This window comes from Petromyzon marinus, chromosome 36 (assembly GCF_048934315.1).
Source record: "Petromyzon marinus isolate PM22_M1 ecotype Great Lakes invasive population chromosome 36, UKy_Petmar_22M1.pri1.0, whole genome shotgun sequence".
NCBI lineage: Eukaryota > Metazoa > Chordata > Hyperoartia > Petromyzontiformes > Petromyzontidae > Petromyzon > Petromyzon marinus.
The window spans coordinates 4644176-4668462 of NC_133702.1; the positions used below are offsets into that span (position 1 = coordinate 4644176).

The following is a 24287-nucleotide window of genomic DNA, read 5'->3' on the forward strand; positions in this document are numbered from 1 at the left end:
TGACGTGTGCATGTCCCGTTCCTGGATAATTTCCCTTTTATGTTTCCGACAAATAGACAATGTTCTTTTTGTCAATCACATCATGCAATCTGTGTAATTGTATGCATTTAATTTCCAGCGAAACGTCCATAATGCCGCCGGTTGCCTCTTCTGCCTTTGAGGTAGCCTATCAGCTGTGCTTGCATTACACTTAAATAAAATACATCTCGCATATCACATGTCGGTGCCTTTATCTTAATCAGACGTGATGTAACACGTGGTGCGATCCGTCTGTGTACAGGTGCCAGGTGGATTGTTGCATGGTAGAATTGTGAGTTGGCTGATGATGGTGTAAAAAGTAAAGCACTGTTTTGTGATATATTGTCGTTATAGTTTGTGAAAATATTTAGTACAATTATATTTTTTTACGTGGCAAGCTGTCACAGTTTTTCGTTGTTGTCTTGTTAAAAAAAAAGTAATGCAAAAAATGCGTTCACACTTAATTTACTACTTAATGTTGAAAACAAATTTAAAATGTTAGCAAAGAGAGTGGCACAAACAACGATGAAGGCTTACACGTTCAACGGGCATTGGATTTCAATCGAAGTGCAGTTTGGTGAAATCACTCATTAAGTGCCTCCGAAGCCTATGTTTTAAAAAAAGGCAGATATTTGTTATGTTCTTGAGTGGGATATTATTATAAGGTGTGTGCATATATATATACAGTGAGGGAAAAAAGTATTTGATCCCCTGCTGATTTTGTACGTTTGCCCACTGACAAAGAAGTGATCAGTCTATAATTTTAATGGTAGGTTTATTTGAACAGTGAGAGACAGAATAACAACAAAATCCAGAAAAACGCATGTCAAAAATGTTAGAAATTGATTTGCATTTTAATGAGGGAAATAAGTATTTGACCCCTCTGCAAAACATGACTTAGTACTTGGTGGCAAAACCCTTGTTGGCAATCACAGAGGTCAGACGTTTCTTGTAGTTGGCCACCAGGTTTGCACACATCTCAGGAGGGATTTTGTCCCACTCCTCTTTGCAGATCTTCTCCAAGCCATTAAGGTTTCGAGGGTGACGTTTGGCAACTCGAACCTTCAGCTCCCTCCACATATTTTCTATGGGATTAAGGTCTGGAGACTGGCTAGGCCACTCCAGGACCTTAATGTGCTTCTTCTTGAACCACTCCTTTGTTGCCTTGGCCATGTGTTTGGGTCATTGTCATGCTGGAATACCCATCCACGACCTATTTTCAATGCCCTAACTGATGGAAGGAGGTTCTCACCCAAGATTTGACGGTACATGGCCCCGTCCATCGTTCCTTTGATGCGGTGAAGTTGTCCTGTCCCCTTAGCAGAAAAACACCCCAAAGCATAATGTTTCCACCTCCATGTTTGACGGTGAGGATGGTGTTCTTGGGGTCATAGGCAGCATTCCTCCTCCTCCAAACACGGCGAGTTTAGTTGATGCCAAAGAGCTCCATTTTGGTCTCATCTGACCACAACACTTTCCCCCAGTTGCCCTCTGAATCATTCAGGTGTTAATTGGCAAACTTCAGATGGGCATGTATATGTGCTTTCTTGAGCAGGGGGACCTTGTGGGCGCTGCAGGATTTCAGTCCTTCATGGCGTAGTGTGTTACCAATTGTTTTCTTGGTGACTTTGGTCCCAGCTGCCTTGAGATCATTGACAAGATCCTCCCGTGTAGTTCTGGGCTGATTCCTCACCGTTCTCATGCTCAATGCAACTCCACGAGGTGAGATCTTGCATGGAGCCCCAGGCCGAGGGAGATTGACAGTTATTTTGTGTTTCTTCCATTTGCGAATAATCGCACCAACTGTTGTCACCTTAAATTTGGATTTAAAGCTTTCGTGACTGCAGTGATTCATATTCTTGGTTCTTTCGGTAAAGTCACGTTGAAGGGAAACAATAAAATAATAAACGTGACTTTACCGAAAGAACCAATAATATGTTGTCACCTCACCAAGCTGCTTGGCAATGGTCTTGTAGCCCATTCCAGCCTTGTGTAGGTCTACAATCTTGTCCTTGACATCCATGGAGAGCTCTTTGGTCTTGGCCATGGTGGAGAGTTTGGAATCTGATTTATTGATTGCATCTGTGGACAGGTGTCTTTTATACAGGTAACAAGCTGAGATTAGGAGCACTCCCTTTAAGAGTGTGCTCCTAATCTCAGCTTGTTACCTCGTGTGCACGTGGCTCCGCTGGGTGTGTTGCATTGCAGGGCCCTGAGAGATAGCGGCGGTTTTGGGTGCCTTCATCTAGCGGCGAATTACTCATGACCGGCGATAAGGCAACAGGTTAGCCACCTCTTCTTAATCTAAAACGAACTTAAACGAAGCAAATGCATGGGGAAGCCCAGTGGTTGTACTCAGTGACGGATCAAGCTAGTGCGGGGCCTGTAGCATATGATGTTATAAAGGGGCCCTAAATTACAAAAAAACAGATAAATATTAAAACACAAAAATTTTACTTTCATAGTAGAGTAATTGTATTTTTTTCATTTGCTATACAGCCAGATAATACGACAAATCGCTAACCTTAAACACCCAGTCGTTCATAAAAGTTGAAGGCGGTATAGTACTTCAGTCATAGAGCAAGTGCAGAATCACTGAACCGGAATTGATAGCTTGAAAGCGTTTAGCGAGGGGGCCCTTGAAATTGCGGGGCCCGTAGCATATGCGTAGCTACTTTTGCTACTAGGATAATCCCGCACTGGTAACTTGTACTGACTGCACGTGAAATTCCACGTCGCATTGCGTTCGGAGCAGTCGCTTGCCACTCAGTGGCACGCATTGCAGTCTCGCCCCCGTGTGGCTACCACACCGAAGTGATTTTGCCGTCAAAACTCCGCGCCAGTGAGACGTGAATGGGATCGACGACGCATCAAACTCAAAACACGTTTGTCAATAATGAAACCAACAAATTGTGACGTTTCGGGCCGATGGCCCTTCTTCTAATCACACGCGCATCTAATCTCGTGTCAGAATCTATCCGTGTGTACGGATGAAAAAAGATAAGAATAGGTTTTTACCCCTTTCTGTCAATAAAACAGATTGTGTTGAGATGTTCAAACACCAAACAAAAACCCATTGCCAGGAACCATGCCTGCATTGACGATAGGTACTTGTGGTGAACATGCAAACAAAAACACTGGGGGTTAGGGTCATCAGACGGGGCTAGTGCTAGTGACTGGTTGTCTAGGTAGTTAGAGTCATCAGACAGGGCTAGTGCTAGTGACTGGTTGTCTAGGTAGTTAGAGTCATCAGACGAGGCTAGTGCTAGTGACTGGTTGTCTAGGTGGTTAGAGTCATCAGACAGGGCTAGTGCTAGTGACTGGTTGTCTAGGTAGTTAGAGTCATCAGACGTGGCTAGTGCTAGTGACTGGTTGTCTAGGTAGTTAGAGTCATCAGACAGGGCTAGTGACTGGTTGTCTAGGTAGTTAGAGTCATCACACGGGGCTAGTGCTAGTGACTGGTTGTCTAGGTAGTTAGAGTCAGCAGACAGGGCTAGTGTTAGTGACTGATTGTCTAGGTGGTTAGAGTCATCAGACAGGACTAGTGCTAGTGACTGGTTGTCTAGGTAGTTAGAGTCATCAGACAGGGCTAGTGCTAGTGACTGGTTGTCTAGGTAGTTAGAGTCATCAGACAGGGCTAGTGACTGGTTGTCTAGGTAGTTAGAGTCATCAGACGGGGCTAGTGACTGGTTGCCTAGGTGGTTAGAGTCATCAGACAGGGCTAGTGCTAGTGACTGGTTGTCTAGGTAGTTAGAGTCATCAGACGGGGCTAGTGATAGTGACTGGTTGTCTAGGTAGTTAGAGTCATCAGGCAGGGCTAGTGCTAATGACTGGTTGTCTAGGTAGTTAGAGTCATCAGACAGGGCTAGTGCTAGTGACTGGTTGTCTAGGTAGTTAGAGTCATCAGACGGGGGCTAGTGGTAGTGACTGGTTGTCTAGGTGGTTAGAGTCATCAGACGAGGCTAGTGCTAGTGACTGGTTGTCTAGGTAGTTAGAGTCATCAGACGGGGGCTAGTGATAGTGACTGGTTGTCTAGGTAGTTAGAGTCATCAGACAGGGCTAGTGCTAGTGACTGGTTGTCTAGGTGGTTAGAGTCATCAGACGGGGCTAGTGATAGTGACTGGTTGTCTAGGTAGTTAGAGTCATCAGACAGGGCTAGTGCTAGTGACTGGTTGTCTAGGTGGTTAGAGTCATCAGACAGGGCTAGTGCTAGTGACTGGTTGTCTAGGTTGTTAGAGTCATCAGACAGGGCTAGTGCTAGTGACTGGTTGTCTAGGTGGTTAGAGTCATCAGACAGGGCTAGTGCTAGTGACTGGTTGTCTAGGTGGTTAGAGTCATCAGACAGGGCTAGTGCTAGTGACTGGTTGTCTAGGTAGTTAGAGTCATCAGACAGGGCTAGTGGCAGGTTGTCTAGGTGGTTAGGATCCGTAGAACAGCTTCTAGTTACGAGTGGTTGTTTCACTAGTTGGCTGGGGTTATGGTCATCATATGGGCTCTAACTAGTGACGGGTTTACTAGATGGTTAGGGTTTCCAACATTTGTATTTTTAAAGCACTAACATTTTTAGTTTGCATAGAGAGGGCTTCGTGCTGAGTATACTGCACATGCATTTTCATGAAAATGCCAAATAAAAAAAACCTGTGGATGATTCATTTTAATCAAGAAATAGAAGACAAATCTCCCACAACGGACGAGGAGCATCGGGCATCGTTTGCACGTTCAAAGACCAAAACACGTGTTGACGCTTACTTGACGGTCACATCGTTTTGTTACTCTTGGTGGTCCTACGATGTGTGGCAGGAGCTCCTTCAGGGAATGAAATGGAGGCAACGACAAGTTTACTTTTGATTGGTGTGTTACTACCACAGCTGCTGCCGCTGTTTGAAGCAGTGCCGAGCCTCTGGTGGCCAAAGCTACGAGTTAGCGGCCCCCCCTTGACAACCGCCACGAGATATGTTTTCAACAACAGTGTCAAAGAACAACAACAACAACACTTATTTTGCCAAGGCGGTGCGCCCCGTACAGCGTTAAATGTTCGAGACCGTGAGCGTCAGGACGGCAAGAGGAGGCTGCGATATTATAAAAGCCTCTGGCTGCGACCGTGCGAGACTAATTAAATATTGGGGCCCCACCTGACCGATTGCCGCACCCCCTGAGCTGATAACGTCGTTACTACGTCACTGATAATGTAGTTACTACGTCACTGATAATGTAGTTACTACGTCACTGATAATGTAGTTATACGTCACTGATAATGTAGTTACTACATCACTGATGATGTAGTTACTACGCCACTGATAATGTAGTCACTACACCACTGATAATGTAGTTACTACACCACTGATAGTGTAGTTACTACGCCACTGATAGTGTAGTTACTACGCCACTGAGTCCAGCCGCAATATACATAGTGAACAACTCCAACCCGACAGAAGTGAACTCCAAAAACACAGCCACAACAACCCACGCGGCGACTGTAATCATCCTTCGTCACGTGCTCAAAGATTCTCTAAGCGTGAACGGACGTGTTGCATGTTTATGTAATAAGCAAACGTGGGCGCACGCCAGACGCTGGTGAGGGTTATAACAGAATGAGTGGTGTACGATGCTAGTCATCTTAAGATCAATGCTGCTTTGAAGCATAATCAAGGCAGGGTGATGGGTTTGCGTCTTGTCCCGTGGTGCAGTCGATTTCCTAAGCGAAGAAGACAAAATACATTGTTGAGCATCAACTTTCGCATTAGATGCAATGCCACTTGGATTGTTCTATAAATTAAAAAAAACCTGGTTGTATCGTTCGTTCACATTAACGTTCATATACAGGGCGTTCGGACCGTGGCCCAATCGTTTGGGATGCGCTTAATCTTGTCAGACTTCAGAAGCTAAACAGGATTGAGTCTGTGTAGTGTGTGGGTGGATGGGTGACCACCGTACATTAAACAGGTGCGTCAGGGTTGTGCTGTGTTGTGGGCAGCAGAGGGCAGTCCTACAAAAGGTCAAGGCACAGCCTTGCAATGACTTGCTCATGCCACCGCTAAAAAGCTTTAGAGAGCCCGTCGAGAAGGCATGTTGGCCTTCTCTTCATAGCTGGGATCGGGAACATCAGAGCACGTGATAAAATCGTGTGACATTAAAGGATGAAAGCTACTTGGATCTATCAACTCCAGTTTGTGTCCGAAACAGTGGACAAGTGGCATTGTGGCCATTTCTGGGCGTTTTTTGTACCTCAGAGGCGTCAACATTAGCACGGAGCTTCCACCTTTGGTTTTGTAATTGGGGATGACGAGGGTAGGCGATTAATCGATTAGAGTACACCATAAAGGCAGGGGGAAGAAGGGCAGTTGCATGGATTTCTTGGCTGAAAATCCTCAAGCGGAGCCCATGACACACCACTGTGTTGTGCCATCATACTCGGCTAATGATAATGAATCTATCATCGGTAGCAGAGACAGTGATAACAGTTTAACACGGAGGCTTTCGCGACCAAAATCATCCATAATACAGGCTTTCTTTGTTTGGGTTAGATCGCGTAAATATAAATGTGTCGTTAAACCCGCCACCACCCGATAACAGCACGGCATGTTCTGTTTACGTGACAAACTTTACTAATCGTCGGGTGGTGACGGGTTTAACGACACATTTATATTTACGCGATCTAACCCAAACAAAATAAACCTGTATTATGAACAACAACAACAACAACACTCTGGCAAACGATTTTTTTTTTAATCAGAGGATTTGACTTGGCTAAGTGAAGGGCTCCTGAAGTGCTGCGTACAGAGAGAGGGCTTCCCGGCGTATGAGTGTGCGGCCCCAGCGCGTACCTCTAGTTCTCACAGTCCACATCGCTCGGGTTGTCTCCGGAAGCGTTCTCATCCCCGCTGCCCCCATCACAGGGGGGCTTTGTGGGCTTGGGAGCTCCATTGCAGCCTGCAGGAAGTTCAAAGTCAAAAAGGGTGCTACAGCAGGAGCCCGAGCAGCAATTGGCATCATCATCATCATGGCTAAATATTCACACCGCACCTCTCACGCGATGCATCTCGAGGCCCCCCAGCAGCAGGGGACCCCCCCCCCGTGGCAGCTGTCCCCGTGCGGCGCAAGGTCAGCACAGCACCGGCCACAGCGAGTGAGCGTTAGTCTGCCAGCATGGGGCGATGCTGCTTCGTGGTTTCCCCAGTTAAGTAACTTGTGCGTATCTTTATAAAATTTGGCAAATTTGGACCATGATGCCAGGACATAGGCCACTCTTTTTTTAATGTTACGGGGATATTTAATGTCCCACTGTTAACCAAGAGGAGGTGCATTTCATGGTTAATGCATCCGCAGTATTAACCAGGGTGGCCCACACTGGGCTCGAACTGCAAGTCTCTGCAACAAGCGGCAAACGCGCTACCCCTCAGCCGGGTCACCGCCCGCAAAGATGCGAAATTGCTTCACGAATTTTTCGGCGTGGCCATGCCCAAATCTTCCTCGCACTGTTCCAAGTTTAGTTTGCGCTGCCGTAAGCACAGCCCAGTTACGAGTGGCCGTGGACACAAGGCGCATCGTCCCGCGGCTAACGTCCGCCTGGCCGGGAGGAACACAATGCTGTTGGTGCAAGGGTCAGGGTGTCTCACCGTCTTTCACGCCCCTTGGACAAGCGGGCAGGGCAGGGCAGCGCCGCTTCTCCTCCGCGTCGTTGCGGGGCGTGCACTCCTCAGCCGGAGTTCCCCAGAACGTGATGGGGATGTTCTCATTGTTGGCAACTTCCTTGACGGTTCTTGAGGAACAGGGACCGTGGACATCATTAGGTGGGTGGCTTGCGGGTGGCTGTGCAAAGCTAGAGCCATATAACTTGCTGTGCAAAATATTTTTCTAGGTCCAAAGATTTACAAAAAAATTTTTTACGGAAGCAAGACATTCCTTATTGCTGTCATCGGCCATGATCTATTCGCTGTTGGATGAAGGCCTCCCCACGCTGAGCAGTACGAGTTGCTGATGTGGGACATGTGTATGTGAGAGCAAAGAAATACAGTCCAACAACGAATTTCGCTGCAATGCTGTCTGCTGCCCATCGGCACAAGGCCTAGAATTAAAATAAACTTTAACTCAGGGTTAGATTTTGGGCTCAGGAATTGGGCTAGTTCTAAGTTGGGTTGTCATGATATGGCAATACTACAATGTATATTGTAGGGTACATAGACTCCACATTATATCAGCCGTTTTGCTAAATATATCGGATATACCATTGCCAATTGTTTTAGAAATAATTTATTACATTTAACAATACACAGACGTGTGATTTTATGAACAGCAGGAAGACCTGACGGCCATAACGCCTTGCGTGTATATCATGTGACCACCACACTGCATGTACAATGCTGTCAGCATTGTCTAAACCACCAGCTCCACAAAGTTCAACGTGTGGCCGTCTCACTGTTGAAGCCACCAACTGTCTCTCTGTCTCACTTCTGCCAACAGGAAATCGCATACTGGTTTCATCCTTATTAGGACTCATCAGTCCAATATAGTACAATCTATAATATTCACTCTTGCCCTATCCCTCTGAAAGCGCATATATCGAGAGGGCTTGTACCTTTAGCCTATGGGGAACTCCATTAGCACTTGGCTAAAGGCAACAATTATTTAAATCCAACACTTTCTGTACATGATGAGAAAACCCATCGCAACAGGAAAAACGACACGCAGGCTGGAAACAAACGGATGGAAGAGGTCAAAATATCTAATAGATGGACTCTCTAGAGCTCCTTGCTTCCAGGCCCTTCCGCCAGCAGTCGTGAGCAATGCATTTCCAAGCTGCACCTTCACCATGGCCCTATCGTATCACGAACAAACAGTGACACCGTGGCAAAGCCTGGCTGTGAACAACGGGAGATGGCCGACGTGGTTACGGGGCTGGTAGCGGGGGACAAGTCTCACTTCCAGCTTGGCAGCGGCGTCTTGCAGACGCGTCGGCGCACACTGATGGAGCACTGACCGCATGGGGGCTGGCAGAGGCTCCACTCGCCCCACTCGCCCCACTCGGGATTTTTCACCTTCAGCTCTGAAAAAAGAAGACAACGTGAGGAGCCACCCCCCCTCCGCTTCAGCAACGTGACGCAGACAGCGGTCCGAGTCTCTAGGTAAGGGCTTAACGCGTTAAGTGAAGATTCCTACAGCACATCGTTTTTGCTGTGCATGTACACAGACAGCCCTCTTGTCGTCACACTGTCTTATGAGGGCCTACCACCTCTTTCTCCAAGAGGAGGCCAAAATACTTTTTTCGAGAGGACGTCTTTGGAGCTCCTTCTAGTGGAGGCCTTTCTGCCAGCTGTGGTGTGAACAAGCAGGTGCAGGGTTGCACCTGTACCACATTTTTCAGTGCTGTGGGGTGGAAGCGGCGGTGCAGTGGTTAGCGCGCTCCGCTACGAACCCAACATCGTGAGTCCGATTCCCGGCCACGGCTAAACATCGATCGCCGGACCAGTGCTCAGCCTCGCCACCGTTCAGCCAGGCACGCTGACCGACGTGGTGAAGTGCGGCCGAAATTAAACCCCTGACCGACGTGGCACGACGAGGCCTTCGTCCGTCAGCGGATTGAGACCCTCCGTGTGTTTCCACGTGGACGCGTGCGAGGCGCCCGTTACCGCGGGCGGTGCAGTTTTCCAGGTTGTAGCAGGCGCGGATGATGAATCCCTCGCCGATGCACGCCGTGCCCTCCTCTTCTTGCCCCATGCAGATGCGCTGCATCGTCTGCTTGCCCACGCGGGGCCGGCAGCGGTTTTCGTACGGCGTATTGGACATGCACGTCGACCAAGACGACCACTCCGTCCACTTGCCGTCGGCTGCGGGCGACAGGGCATCACGCGGCAAAGGAACCCGAGCTGTACTTGGTAAAAACCGTCAACGTTTTTTTTTTCAACACTCCGCCGAATTTTCTGATAAACCAAATCAATTGGCATTGCGTGATGGCTGACCCCCTCTGATGGCCCATCCCACGTGTTTCACAACCCATGCAGTAGCCATCAGCCGTGACCAACAAACGACGCGTAGTTGTGTAGGGCTTAACCGAAAGCTCCAGAGAGCTCCGTCCTGGAAGAGGTGGGGGTACCCACACTTTGCCCCACCGCGCACAGCCTGCCGATCAACTGGTGTACCCATTGAATCCGCTGGGTGGACGGTCTACACCTCTTCTCATTTCACTACATTCCAGTCGTCTGCATCTCTCATGCCACTGCATCGCTATCTCTCGTCTGTGTCTGTTCTGTGATCTCACCAGGAGTTTACAGAGTGAAAGAGGGGGTTGGGGGACAAATATTATCTCCGCTTTGAGCCACAACTCTCACCATTTAGCCAGCAAAGTAGCTCCCATCGGTTGGCTCATTGTAGCAGTAATGAACATTGAGAATTTGTCACGTACGCAGGTTTTATGCACTCTCTGAGGGAGAGAGACAGAGATGTGGAGGCACGTGAAACCACAGACATGCGAGAAGGCAGAACCGGCACTAATAAAAGCCTAGGCTCTGTGGTCCTATATGAATTGGGTAGTTTCGTGACTTTACCGAAAGAACCAAGAATACGAATCCCTGCAGTCGCGAAAGCTTTAAATCAAAAATTAATTGGGTACTTTGACCAAATCCATTCATGAGGGTGTATACATGTGACAGGAAACCAGAGTACTGCGAGAAAACCCACGCGTGCCAGGAGGGGAGTAACACTCAATTCCCATGCAGACGGAAATTAACCCATTTGTTTTACTTCCATAGCACCCTGGCCACGAGCCACAGGCAACGGTGACCTCGACGCCCAGGGGTAGGGATGGAGCTTCGCGACCATCGTGCGATCCACCGTACCGGGGCACTTGTTATGGGAGTCGCACAGCTCTGCTTGGCTTTGCCGTCCGTCCTCGCTGCCGGGGCACAGCCGACCCCCGTACCGCGGTGCGGGGCTGTCGCAGAGCCGGGTGTGGACCCTCGTGCCCAGCCCGCACGTCACGCTGCACCCCGACCATCCGCTCCACCCGCCCCACGCGCCGTCCACTGCGCACATGCCGCACACGGGAACACCACGGACACGCCACGAACGCCATGCACGCCACGCACGCACACCATGCACAGGCACGCGCACCACACACGGGCACCCGATACTCCCATCACAGAGCACTGCTGCCGTGCTGTGGCGAAGAGGCTTTGGTTCCGTGTAAGACCCCGGTAATCAGAGGCGGATCTGTGATCCTCCCCACGGAAATAGGTGAACGGTCCCGAATTGTTAAGATTTTGAATAAAGCCCTGCATGAATAATTTGCCTGATGAATTAAATCGTTAAGTTTTTAGTTTAACCACCAGACTCAGCACCGCTGCTCAGCTTCCAGGTTCTAAAGACACCTGCTTGGAGATGGATGATTGAGCGAGAGAAAACATTATTTACTATTTTTATTTTACCAGGCAAGGCCCACTGAGCTACATGGTTCTTTTTCAGAAGCGACCTGGCCACAAATGATAGTTCAACGAAGTGGCTTATCACGTGGAAGTTTATAGCAGCCAATTACTCTAAACGCATGTTTCTAAATCCTGAGGGAAGCCGCGGAGAAAAATCCACACAACCGCGGGGAGAGAGACACGCAAACTCCATATTTGGAGTTTGCGTGTCTCTCTCCCCGCGGTTGTGTGGATTTTTCCACACAGGCGTCAGCGTCGGGATCGAACCCACGACCTTCCGTACACCGGGCAAGGCAGTTAACATCTCGCCACCAAGATGTGACACACTTTAAAGTCACTTTCCGTCACCTTCACCCATGCCCCCTCTGTGGCACCGCCAACCGTACCAGGGCAGGGGTCCAGGTCCAGGCAGGGCCCCGTATCCTGGGAGGCGCCAGGGCACTGGGACCCAGCCGGCGCCAAGGAGGGCGCGGGGCTGTCACAAGCACGGCTCCGCCTCCGCACGGCGCCGTCGTCCCGGCACGTCTTGGAGCACTCGCCCCACGACAACCACGAGCCCCATGCTCCGTGAGCTGCCAGGAGGGCATCGGGCAAGGGGGGGTGATGGGCAGGGAGGGGGGGTAATGCCGATGATAGGTCGTCCGCGCGGCCACAAATGAGACTCCGATGGCCCACACAATTTATCAATTTGAGGCTAAATTAAAGACTTGATTTTCGAACTTGACATACTAAAGGCTTTCTTGGCCAATGCTACGACTTTCTTTTTGCGGAAACTCTATTTAAGGATAATAATTTTCAGATAGTGTACGGATAACTTGAATGAAGCCGGCCAAAAGGAGAGTCGTCTCAAGCAGTTTAGTTTCGCAATTTGGTTTCTTCTCGTTTTTTGTGCATATCGTCTAGAGCAGGGGTGGGGAACCTTTTTTCTGCCAAGGACCATTTGTATATTTAGAACATCATTCGCGGGCCATACAAAATTATCAACTTAAAAATTAGCCTGTTATATTTGATCAAACATTTAATTAACTCACCCCTAATGTGATGGCTGGAACTGCTTATCTTTGGCGAGGCGTGTGATGATGTTAGCTGGTATTGATGATGTTGCTACTCGCAACTGCTTTTCCAGGTTTGCTCCTAGATTTATTGAATTTCGAGTCGCGCCTGCGGTTGCCTTGGCAGGGCCACACCAAATGATTTCGCGGGCCTTATACACCCCGTGGGCCGGACGTTCCCCACCCCTGGTCTAGACTGTTGTATTTCAACATTTGTCATTTTTTTCAATCACTTCTTTACTGAGCATTTATCTCAAACACGCATTTGTTCCCCCACCTGCATACATACTGCATGGGTCGTGCGGCATAAATAATAAATTATGATGATGACGTAGCAGTGTTGGCAGTGGGCCCTCGTGCAAGTGATAAAATAAGAACCTCACTCTACTTTGTCCCCCTTCTCTTCATAGCTCTCAGTGCCTTGGCGTCTCCAGCCCATGGGCCCCTACAGTGCCGTTGCATTGCTGGCACACTCAATAGCCACACCACTGCAACGAACTGAGAAATACTGAGGATATACTCGTATCAGTTTAGGGTAGGTCAAATATCCTCTTGAGGGCTCTCACGAGAGGTCCCTCCAGTGGAGGCCCTTTGGGCAGCAGCAGCAGCAGCACGAGCGGTCAATTGCAGGGCTGACTCTAAAAGAAAAACCACGGTGGATCACAAACGAGAAATGGAGTTTGAGAAATCCTGACCCGCACCGCCACCCCAAACTCACGCCCTCTCCATCCACGGCCAGCAAAGTACTCACTCGGGCAGATCTGTCCGGTCTGACAGGCCACGCTCTCGCTGCCTGGGCCGTCGCAGCGGACGCCGCACGCATGGGCACCCTCACACGTTCTGGTGCGACGTTTCTGTCCCGCCTCGCATGTGACGGAGCAGGCAGACCACTGCCCCCAGCTGCCCCAAGCACCTCGCACTGTGTTGTGCACGGATGTGCAGACAAGCGGCGACACACGCACGCCAAGGGAAGGGCCCGTCGCAAACTCTTTCACGCATTCACACATTGGCCCATTGGCTCAATCGTTGAATCAAGGTGGTGCTCACAAACTCAAATGGAATCATCAATTCCTAACAATTTGTTGTTATATTGTTGGTTGGCTTCCCGATGTTATGCCATTGGTGCGAGAGGTGTCACGTCACGAGACAAAGTATCCATTCGGATCTCCTCCGGAGTCAAAATTACATTTAATTTCAATTAAGCGCAGAGCCAAATTCTATCTAATGGTCTTTTCATGCAGTCATTGGCGACCACAATGAGACCATCGCCTCAGCACTGCACTTATAGACTGGGGACGTTTACTCACTGGAAGCTGCTTGGATTCAGCCATGCCAGCTCAGCGCTCTGACCTCTGAGCCACTGGGGCCACCTATTTTTTTTTCAACAGTGAAAACTCTCCTATGGATCTCACCGAGTAGTCTAAAGTGGCCCTCGTGTCGCCAACCGAGTGGCTTTGGCTAGAGCCATCGATTTTCCTTGAACTCTGTAACCAATCTTGGCCAACCGTGTAGCCTGCATCTGGGCCAGAGATTCCCGCAATAATTTAGGCAGATTTTATTTTATTTTAGCTGTAGTCTAACTGTAGTTGACAGAATGTCTGAGTCGGTGGATTGTTTAGAGTCACTCTCTTATTCTAATCGACTATAGCAGTCAAAAACTAAATCGGTCTACTCTTCGTTATCAGATGTTGGTGTGAGGGTCGCACACATGTTTTACACTATAAACATCAGATAACTTATTTCAAACAAGATGTACAGTGCCCTGCAGTCTCATATAAAGCTTCTAAGTTATCATAGTTTCCGTTTTCAAACTGGTTCATTTCATATTGTTATAGTCGGTTATGCTTTACAATGTGGTGGTTAGTCACAACCGTAATGCTTGAAAATGTTCATTCGCTCGGTCATCGTTAACCAAAATGAAATGAAAACACTTCGCTGGTGAATATATTTTTTTATCACTAATTTCATCAACAAAATTAACACTGACACCGATTGACCTTCTTCACCGAGGCAACCAACTGGCCAGCCTGTACTGGACCACAGACGCACCATTCAACTTTCTCACGGAGTCGTCTTTGCCTGGGCCACAAATCAGCCCTGGAATGGGCCCCGCAGAGTGGCCACGAACCAAGCCACGCCAGCTCTGCCCAGTCCCCTCACCTGGGCAACAGACGCCTGCGTTGCAGATGCGGACCTGGAAGCGTTGATCCAAGGGATGTAATTCGTTGCATGCGCCCGTTCCGATGCAGACCTTGGCCCGAGAGCTGACGCCACTGCCACACGAGGCGCTGCAGGGCGACCAGTCAGACCACGCGGACTGGAACGCCTTCCTGTTCGGCGCACAGCGACATTTGGGTTAAGGCTCCGTTGCAGCGAGGCGCCCTCGCAAGTTGACGCGTTGCGTTCCACCGTCTCCGATCACTTCCAGGAGCTCCTTACACTTGTTGTCGTCGCCGTATTGCAGTTTCATTCACGGGGGGGGGGGGCAAAGAAGCGAACGCGGCAGCTCGTTGCTGCTGCCAATGTGCAGCTGCGCACAAGGGGCGCGAGGCATCTTCGGTCACGAGCAGTGCCGGATGAAGCTCGTGCGGGGCCGCTAGCATTACCTACTAAAATGAGCCAAGAATGTCTGTGTGTCCCGCGCGTGACGTCACGCCACGTCGATCAGCCCCCCCCCCCCCCCCCCCATGATTAATCATGAACAGGTTACGTCCTCCATATGGACCTCCCTCCATTAATAATAATTAGCGGGTGACGTCACTCCACATGGGGGAGGGGCGAGGCGCCTCCTCCCCCCTCCTCGGCGTCAACTTACAACCCTCACTATAAAGGCAGAACCCTCACGTCACGTGATCTCCGTGACACTGTTGAGACATCGAAGTAAAAAGGACGTCGTGATGAACAAGGGATTATAACCTTTAAATGAAATAAGTCTGTGTCACCGCGGCCTTACAAACTGCACACGAATTGATGCAATGAATATCACGTCGCGGTCTGATTTGCGCTTGCAAGTTTCAGATTTACTGCAATACACCCGTCCTTGGACAGGCAAAAGGGTAATATGTTATAAAGGGGCCTTAAATAAAAAAAACACGTAAATATGAAAGCACACATTTTTAACTGACACAGTAAAGTAATTGCCAACAGCATTAAAGTAATAATCAGCCACGGCAGAAGTGTTGATCCTACTGTGTTTCATTACTTTCATGCGGTTGGCTCACACGAAATTGATTTCTCCAAGACGATGGATCTTTGCAAGCCCACTGGCTATCAACAAAGATTTGTTCATTAAGCCATCCATATATACAGACACAGACACAATTTCAACCAAGATGATGGGTACAAACTCAGGAATCATTGGAAGTACGTCATCAACCACTTAAGTCATAACTGGTTGTGATGTTTTCTCCTTGTAGCCTTTCGTCCCTTTCCTGTCACCTTCTGTGCTTCACCTTGGCGGTTTCTGACCCCAAGGCCCCGCCCACTTCGTTCTGTTACCAGGATGCTTGTGCCACGCCCCTTTTTAAACCTTTAAAAGCAGCTTGCATTCAGTGGCCTTACACCCTTTTTCCTCGTGATGACGATCGCTTGTGTTTTGATCGAAACGTCGTAGTTTATTTTATTTTATTTACTTTTATTTTTTCTATCGACGTGACTTTACTGAAAGAACCAAGAATATGAATTTCTGCAGTCACAAAAGTTTTAAGTAAAAAAAATATATAAAACGGTTGAGCCCAGGCCCAAATAATAGAAATGCCAAGTGACCAGCAACAAGCAGCGCAATCAAAGTTGAAATATAGATTACAAAACGATGTTTGATCGAGCAAGGTTATTCAAACTTGGAGGAGTAGGATGGGGGGGTGGAAGAGATGATGGAAAGGAATTTCAAATCCGAGCAGTCCAAGGAAAAAATAAGAAAGAAGGAAAGTTTTTGGACCTGCAGTGCTGGTGGTTCAACAAAGTACGAATGGGACGAAACGGTCAGTCTGGTAGATCGAGTCCTCGGCATGGGTGGAGGAATGGACGAGCGAAGTTAACGGCACAGTATGCAAGCATGTTGAACTTATTTCGCAACGTACGTAGCCAACCGTGCTCATCGGGAGTATCGCTACGACCAGTAAACAATGGCAGTAGCGATAGGAGAGCGAAAAGGAGACCAGAGTGAATCGGTCATCAGTCGGCCCGACTTGCTTCAACGTCGCTTCGTGCGGCCGCTCACCGGCACGCAGCGCATGCCCTCCCTTGTGGCGCAAACCCAAAGGTCGGGTTCCGGCAGCAGGCCTCCTGGGACGTCTTGTGACCGAGCAGCAGCTCCTTGCTGCACACACCGGTCCTGGGGTCCACCTCTGTGTAGCACGCTCCCGAGGCTGCAGGGCAGGGAATTGCAAGTCAGTGCTATTTTAACAGATTTAAGATCGCGGTTACTGACCCGGTGGGTCAGCGGTTAGAGGCAGTGGCTCGTGAATGGGAAGGTGGCGTGTTTTTAGAATCCGCGTGGTTGTTGACTCAACCCATCGTTTTTATGGGGTCGATAGAACGGTGACCACTTTTGTGGAGAAGTCAATAATTGGTCGTCCCACGTAAAAGGGAAGTCCGCACGAGCGGTCTCAGGGGGACAGGCACTTCATTCTTGCCGCACCCCCAACCAACACACGCACTCGCAGGACGCTTTACCGCCAGAAGACCACCATGCACCCCCCCCCCCTCCTTCACACTCTCTCAGTGCCGGATTAAGCTAGTGCGGGGCCTGTAGCATATGATGTTATAAAGGGCCCTAAATAAAAAAAAACATCAATATTAAAACACACATTTTTAACTTGCATAGTAAAGTAATTGACAAATCTCTAACCTTAAAAACACAGTCGTTCATAAAAGTTGAAGGCAGTATAGTACTATAGTAATAGAGCAAGTGCAGATTCACTGAACCGGAATTGATAGCTTGAAAGCATTTAGCGCGGGGCCCTTGAAAGTGCGGGGCCTGTAGCTTATTTAGCTACTTTTGCTACGAGGATAATCCGGCACTGCTCTCTCTCCCTTCCCTCTCGAACCTTCCAGAAGGTTCCCTCTCTCTCCTCGTCCACCTCCCATTCTCCATTTATCGACTTATCCATTTTTTACCCGCCCCTAAAACCGTCTTTCACATCATCATCATCATCATCCTGTTTTCCCACCTTTTTCTCAAATTTCAGCCAATCCCATGTGCCGCTTCCCAGCAACTGTTGCCCCCCCCCCCCCAACCGTAGTTTATAAATGTATTACCCTAAGGCAAGTGTCCATAAAGAAGGGGTTTGTGTGTGTTTTAGATCGTGTAAGTAAAAATGTGTCGATAAACCCGCCACCACGCGACACAGCCAGTTGGTAAGGCCGTGGTTCTCAAAGCTTCGTGGCTCCCGTACCCCCTCTGGTTGAATTTTGTTTCAACCGAGTAACGCCCTTGCCTGACCCAACATGGTTCTGAGAAATAAATGTGTGACTAATGAACATCAATATTTTAATCACTGGTCCGTTTTGTAAGGTATATCCTAACTAGCCAAGGGGCCATCCATAAATGACGTCACGCGATTTTGGACGATTTTTAACCACCCCCCCCCCCTCGTCACAAAAAGTGAGACCCCCCCTCAAATATGACATCACAAAGCTGTACTCCAACCCCCCCCCCCCAAAAAAAAAACATGCTTCAAATCGCTTTAAACCATTGTCATTGTAGTGCGTATTTAATGTGGCGCTGTACTCTGTTAGAACGTATTCTTGGTTTAATAATAGGGTTTTCCCCCTTTTTCTGGCAACAAAACTGAAATATTTTTACAAGGATTCATGTCTGCACTAACCACAATACCTGCAGTCAAAATGCAAACAAAAAACATATTATAATATATGCATTGTCCTTGAAACTGATTGGTCCACACCAAGGGACGGCTTTCTTTTGAGCCTCAACCCAATTGGTGCTCGACCAGATGACGCCAAAAGGCGTACAGCTCAAAGACAATACACTATCAAAATAATGAGGGCTCGGGGTGAGCATCTACATCATTAGACCTCCTTTGCCAGTACCAAAATGTAATAATAGGGTTTTTCCCCTTTTTTCTGGCAACAAAACTGAAACCTTTTTTACACGGATTCATGTCTGCATTAACCACAATACCTGCAGTCAAAATACAAACAAAAAACATACTATGATAATATATGCATTGTCCTTGATACTGATTGGTCCACACCAAGGGATGGCTTTCTTTTGAGCCTCGACCCAATTGGTGCTCGACCAGATGAGGTCTAATGATGTATTCTTGGTTCTTTCGGTAAAGTCACATAGAAGGGAAACAATAAAATAATAAAAATATGAAACAACTGACTCTACCGAAAGAACCAAGAATATGAAGAATGTGAATCCCTGCAGTCACGAAAGTTTTAAATCAAAATTTAAGTAAAACGTGTTGTCCATATTTATTTAAAGTTGCACCTTTAGATGTGACGTCACATTTCTCAAACCATCCCACCCCCTCGTCACATATCGTCACAAATGCCTGACCCCCCCCAGGTGCGTGACGTCATTTATGGACAGCCCCTAAGTCAACTGCGAGCGGATAAAAACAATCAACGGACGCTCTGCACGCGTGACGTCATTTGTTACGCGCTCGCTCGTAACCCTTGGTTCCCACCACCCGACTCAAAAGAACTCTCTCATCAAAACATTATACCATAGGGCTCATTGCATTTCTGACCAACACCACCTGGCCAGTGAATCAAAACATGTGCATCTGGCCCTCAAGATGAACGGATACTCTGACCGTACCATCCGCAAAGCTGTTTCTCCCACCATACAGAAACAACCACCTGATACTCCAATCAAAATCATCACGTTACCATACATAGCAGGCGTTACAAAAAAAAGATTTCCAAAATTCTAAACAAACACAAGATCCAGGTCCGGTTCAATACAGTACACAAAATCCGTGATCTGATCCCATCCGTAAAGGATGTCATTCCTGACTTACAGTACCCCGGTGTTTACAAATTTAGTTGTATCTGCGGTGACTGCTATATCGGGGAGACGAAACGACATATTTCTGACCGATTCCGCGAGCACAAATCAGATTTGAAACATGGCAGAACGAATTCTTCGGCCGTGGCTGATCACTGTTTCAACACAGCAGGTTCTCATGAGATTGTTTTCTCTGATTCCAAAGTTCTCTGCAAACCTCCCGGTTATTACCAGAGATTTGTCCATGAAGCCATCCAGATATACAAACACAGACACAACTTCAACGGAGAGGATGGTTTCAAATTGAGCAACCATTGGAAAGATGTTATAAATCAAGTCAAACGTTAGCTGCCTTATAATTGTACAGCCATTTCCATCTCTCAGTGGGTTGTATGCCAAACTTTAGCTGCCTTATAATTGTACAGCCATTTACATTGCTTTCTAAAAAAGTGAGGCTGTACTCGATTTCGTGCAGTGAAGTTTAACAAAAGGCTGCTTAACTCAGCCCTCCCCCCCACCCACGTCCCTTCTTGGCTCCTCCCTTAACCTGTATATAATCTCGGTTGTCTCAGAGCTCTCCACGTGACACGATATTCTGCTGTGACTATTCCACCTGAAGACGGAAGCTTGTGTTGCCTCTGAAACGTCGTGATTTAATTTAGTTGTTTTATTTTATTTTACCTACGTGACTTTACCGAAAAAAACAAAGAGTATGCATCCTTGCAGTCACGAAAGCTTCAAATCTAGAACCCTTGAAAACTCGCATTGTTCACGATCAATGAGTTTAGAAATATATTTTATATCCTTCCAGGTTACCATTTAGATTAACATTTTGTCACAGTTTTGCTTTTATTATTGACAGATTCACACATGATTATTCACCAATAACTCTCATGTATAATATAATTTCACACATTTATAAATAACCTCACGTACCCCCAGGGGTCCGTGTATCCCCGGTTGAGAACCACTGCCCTAAGGTGGCATTACATAACCTTTACAAATAGATGCACTCGCCCCTGCCATGGGAATGAGGAATTGCCACCCCTGGCTCAAGGCTGTAAACAGGAGATGCGCACCACCTCCTTGCTCATTTGAGCAGGAAATCACTCGGACGTTTGACTATAACACGAGGCCAACTTTAATAGCAATAAAACACACAATTTATAGCGCGCACATATTGCATGGACCGTGAAATTGCAGGCAATTGTCATGGGCAGCGCATTTGTTACGAGCGACCACAGTGACTTGTTATGGCTTCACATAGCTCCATGGTTAAACAAATCAAGTTTATTTGTTTAACCAGGCGAGAACTCCAACAAGACACCACAGACATTCTAAGTTGCCAGTGATTTGGGTCACAAAAATTTGACAAAAGTAATAACTTAAAATATCGCACACAGCAAGTAAGTCAATAGAAATCAGAGGAAGGACATACACTTTACAGGAGACATCTAAAATACTGTACAAACATGAGAATAGGTTTTCCTCTTTTTTCTGGCAAGAAAATAGGTGTTAAGATGTTAAAACACCAAACTGAAACATTTTACAAGGAATCATGTCTGCATTAACCACAATATTTGCGGTCAGAATGCAAACAAAAAACAAACTCTGATAATATATGCATTGTCTTTGAAACTGATTGGTCCACACCAGAGACTGTAAAAAACCTAATTATGAGTACATACATACTGTCTAGTTTATTGAAAAGTCACCCCTTGCAGCCAAGAGAAACGCTACCATCTAAACAGGAATCAATTATTGAACTGACTCACGATCCCAAATCTCAAGGAACTCGCCCATTGTTTCAAACGCAATACCTACAGAGTCAAGGGTAATGAATTTGTAAATATCCTCAATAACAAATGAGCCTCCGAAATGTTGCCGATATTCCAGCGACATCACCACGGTCAGATTCCGCAGTTCCAGAGGGTCGGGTGGATTTTTCTCCGGGTCCTCCGGTTTTTCGGGGTTTCCTTCCACGTTTAAAATCAACAACACGCGTTTAGAGTATTTGGCTGCTATACATTTCCACGCGATAGGCCTCTTCCTTGAGCTATCATTTGTGGCCAGGTTGTTTCTGAAAAAGAGCTCTATAGCTCAGTGGGCCTTACCTGGTAAAATAAAAATGGTTTAGTTTATTCGTTTTTAGTTCTTACCAGGCTGTGCTGCTCCTGTGCTCACCAGGGCAGCTATCACGGGCAGCCACAACCACGCAGCCTCCACGGTGAGCGACATGGCAGAGTGTGGCCCAGAGCCATTCGGTGCCGACTCTTATCGGCTCGAAGCGCCGGTTTGTGATGGGGCTGTCACTCGCTCACCCAGCCATGCACTGCCAGCATCCTGTTTTTCTGCTCGTTGGGCATAAAACGAGAATGAAAGACACGAACAACAACAACAACAAGAAGAAGAACGATTGTGCCTGTGAAAGGCCACAACATAATGTGCAATGGAAATCTGATTTGTGCAAATCTTTATGAATCTGGAAGTTATTTTTAGTTCATGGTCGCCTTAAAACGTTGCCTTCAAGGCAACCAATTTGCTGCCAGGATTTGGGTGTCATATCATTATCATAATCAGTCATGATCAGTCTGCTGCTGGGTGAAGGCCTCCACGAGCTGCCTCCATCTCTCAAGATCCGGCGATGCAATAAGCAACCTAAGTACGTGAACGTGAGCTGATCTTCATTGCTCCATCTCCTCGACGTGTCCCACTGGACGCGTTCCATTCCTTGGCTGCCCGTCGATCACCGGCCAGCGGCCCTTGTAGCGGAGTCTCCTGCCCAGCTTGTTTGATGAGATCAGAATTGTCGGAGAAAGACACCTGACGAGGAAAAGTCCACACACTCAGAGGTGCTTTCCTAGGTCAAAACGGGGCATACTTTTCTCTATTTTAGAATTTCAGTTACTTAACTGAGTAAAGTGCTGTGGGTGGAGTGGTGGTGCAGTGGTTTTCACACTGCGCTGTCAACCCGGCAATTTGAGTTCAATTGCTAACATCAGTGGTGTGTGATCTCTGAACCAGTACTGAGCCTCCTTGCCTTTCATCAACCCGGACAGATGGCTATGTATGGTCCGACAACCTCTCACGACTGACACGGCATGGGGAGGCTTTTATTCAGCAGTGGATTAAGGAAGGGCTGTAGATTATTTGTATTACTACTATCCAACCGTGTTAACCAGAGCTGGGCTCTCCAATTATTTAAGTCGATCGATTACTCAACCCATTACCGATTCGGTCACTCGACTCATCAATTGGCTCACACAAAAATGAAGTTGAGTTAAATAAAGTCTCACTTCTTATCACACACGTGTGTCGCTGGACGGGAGGTAATGGGCCCGAGTGATAGGCCACGCACAACGTAGTTCATTTACAATTTTCTTAGGAATCCAATTGATTTTAAATTGACTCATTGTCCCTGGCCTAGTTTCAATGCACCCTGCCGAGAGCTCTATATTTAAACATGGGCTATTTATTTAACCTTCAGGGTTCCCCTGCTGCAGGGAACACAAGCCACACACTGCACTCCGAACAGAGGAATTTACCCATGACCAGCTGGGAGCACATTAACGCCTCGTCATGTGGTTACGCGGTCGTGTGCGACACAGTATTGCCGCAAAGGCGATGCCTCCTATAATGTGATCCGTGCAGCACCGGTGGCACGTGAGCCATCTGACAAATAGTCCATGCACGTGTATGTGTGTGCACGTCTTTTCCCTTGTAATACCGTACAATGTATAGCATTGTACGTACTGAAGGTATTAGAGTCAAGAGAGCAGTAGTTGCGTGTGTGTATATGTGTATGATGAATGTGTAGTGGAATAAATAGGCGCATGGGGGGTAATTGGTGAGATTGCGCGGGAGCAGGGCAGTAGGGGGTCATATTGGGACGATGAGGTAACGATTGGGCCAATTAAGCTGGGGGAGCCAAGGACGACTGTGATTGGCTGGAGTTGTTGTCAGTGCTGGAGTGTGATTGGCTGGAGTTGTTGTCAGTGCTGGAGTGGCGTCTTGAAGTCTGGCGAGGTAACAGGCGCACGGGCACGCGGAGCGTCGTTGGGATGCGGGTTAATTAATTGGGGTGTAATGAGAGCGGGGATAAATTGGGGAGACGTGATGAGAAACGGGGAGTTGGAGTCGGGGGCTGGACGAGGCAAGACGTGGAGCAGCTGAAGAGACGAAGCAGTTAGCAGTGGAGAGAGTATAGTGATAGCGAAGAGCGGAAGACAGAGAAGAAGCAGTTAGCAGTGGAGAGAGCACAGTGATAAGCGGAGAGCAGAGACGAAGCAGTTAGCAGTGGAGAGAGCATAGTGATAGCGGAGAGCAGAGGCGAAGCAGTTAGCAGTGGAGAGAGAACAGTGATAGCGGAGACGAAGCAGTTAGCAGTAGAGAGAGCACAGTGATAGCGGAGAGCGGAGACGAAGCAGTTAGCAGTGGAGAGAGCATAGTGATAGCGGAGAACAGAGACGAAGCAGTTAGCAGTGGAGAGAGAACAGTGATAGCGGAGACGAAGCAGTTAGCAGTAGAGAGAGCACAGTGATAGCGGAGAGCGGAGACGAAGCAGTTAGCAGTGGAGAGAGCACGGTGATAGCGGAGAGCGGAGACGAAGCAGTTAGCAGTGGAGAGAGAACAGTGATAGCGGAGACGAAGCAGTTAGCAGTGGAGAGAGCATGGTGATAGCGGAGAGCGGGGAGCAGAGACGAAGCAGTTAGCAGTGGAGAGAGAACAGTGATAGCGGAGAGCGGAGACGAAGCAGTTAGCAGTAGAGAGCACAGTGATAGCGGAGAGCGGAGACGAAGCAGTTAGCAGTGGAGAGAGCAC

General features: G+C 47.9%; 1 protein-coding gene across 1 annotated transcript in view; it reads right to left on the reverse strand.

Moving 5' to 3' along the window:
- Positions 1 to 696: 696 nt before the first annotated feature.
- The window catches only part of CFP (complement factor properdin), a 29338-nt gene continuing 5747 nt past the window's right edge, over positions 697 to 24287 (reverse strand). Inside the window, exons 2-12 of the mRNA XM_076072050.1 lie at positions 21626 to 22289; positions 16707 to 16854; positions 14648 to 14817; positions 13239 to 13406; positions 11822 to 12007; positions 10851 to 11036; positions 9645 to 9842; positions 8938 to 9061; positions 7635 to 7777; positions 6843 to 6948; positions 697 to 5713 (exon numbers count right to left, since the gene is read on the reverse strand). Coding sequence (XP_075928165.1) covers positions 6845 to 6948; positions 7635 to 7777; positions 8938 to 9061; positions 9645 to 9842; positions 10851 to 11036; positions 11822 to 12007; positions 13239 to 13406; positions 14648 to 14817; positions 16707 to 16854; positions 21626 to 21704 — 1506 coding nt within the window. The 5' untranslated portion in view covers positions 21705 to 22289 and the 3' untranslated portion in view covers positions 697 to 5713; positions 6843 to 6844. The remainder of the gene's footprint in view (positions 5714 to 6842; positions 6949 to 7634; positions 7778 to 8937; positions 9062 to 9644; positions 9843 to 10850; positions 11037 to 11821; positions 12008 to 13238; positions 13407 to 14647; positions 14818 to 16706; positions 16855 to 21625; positions 22290 to 24287) is intronic.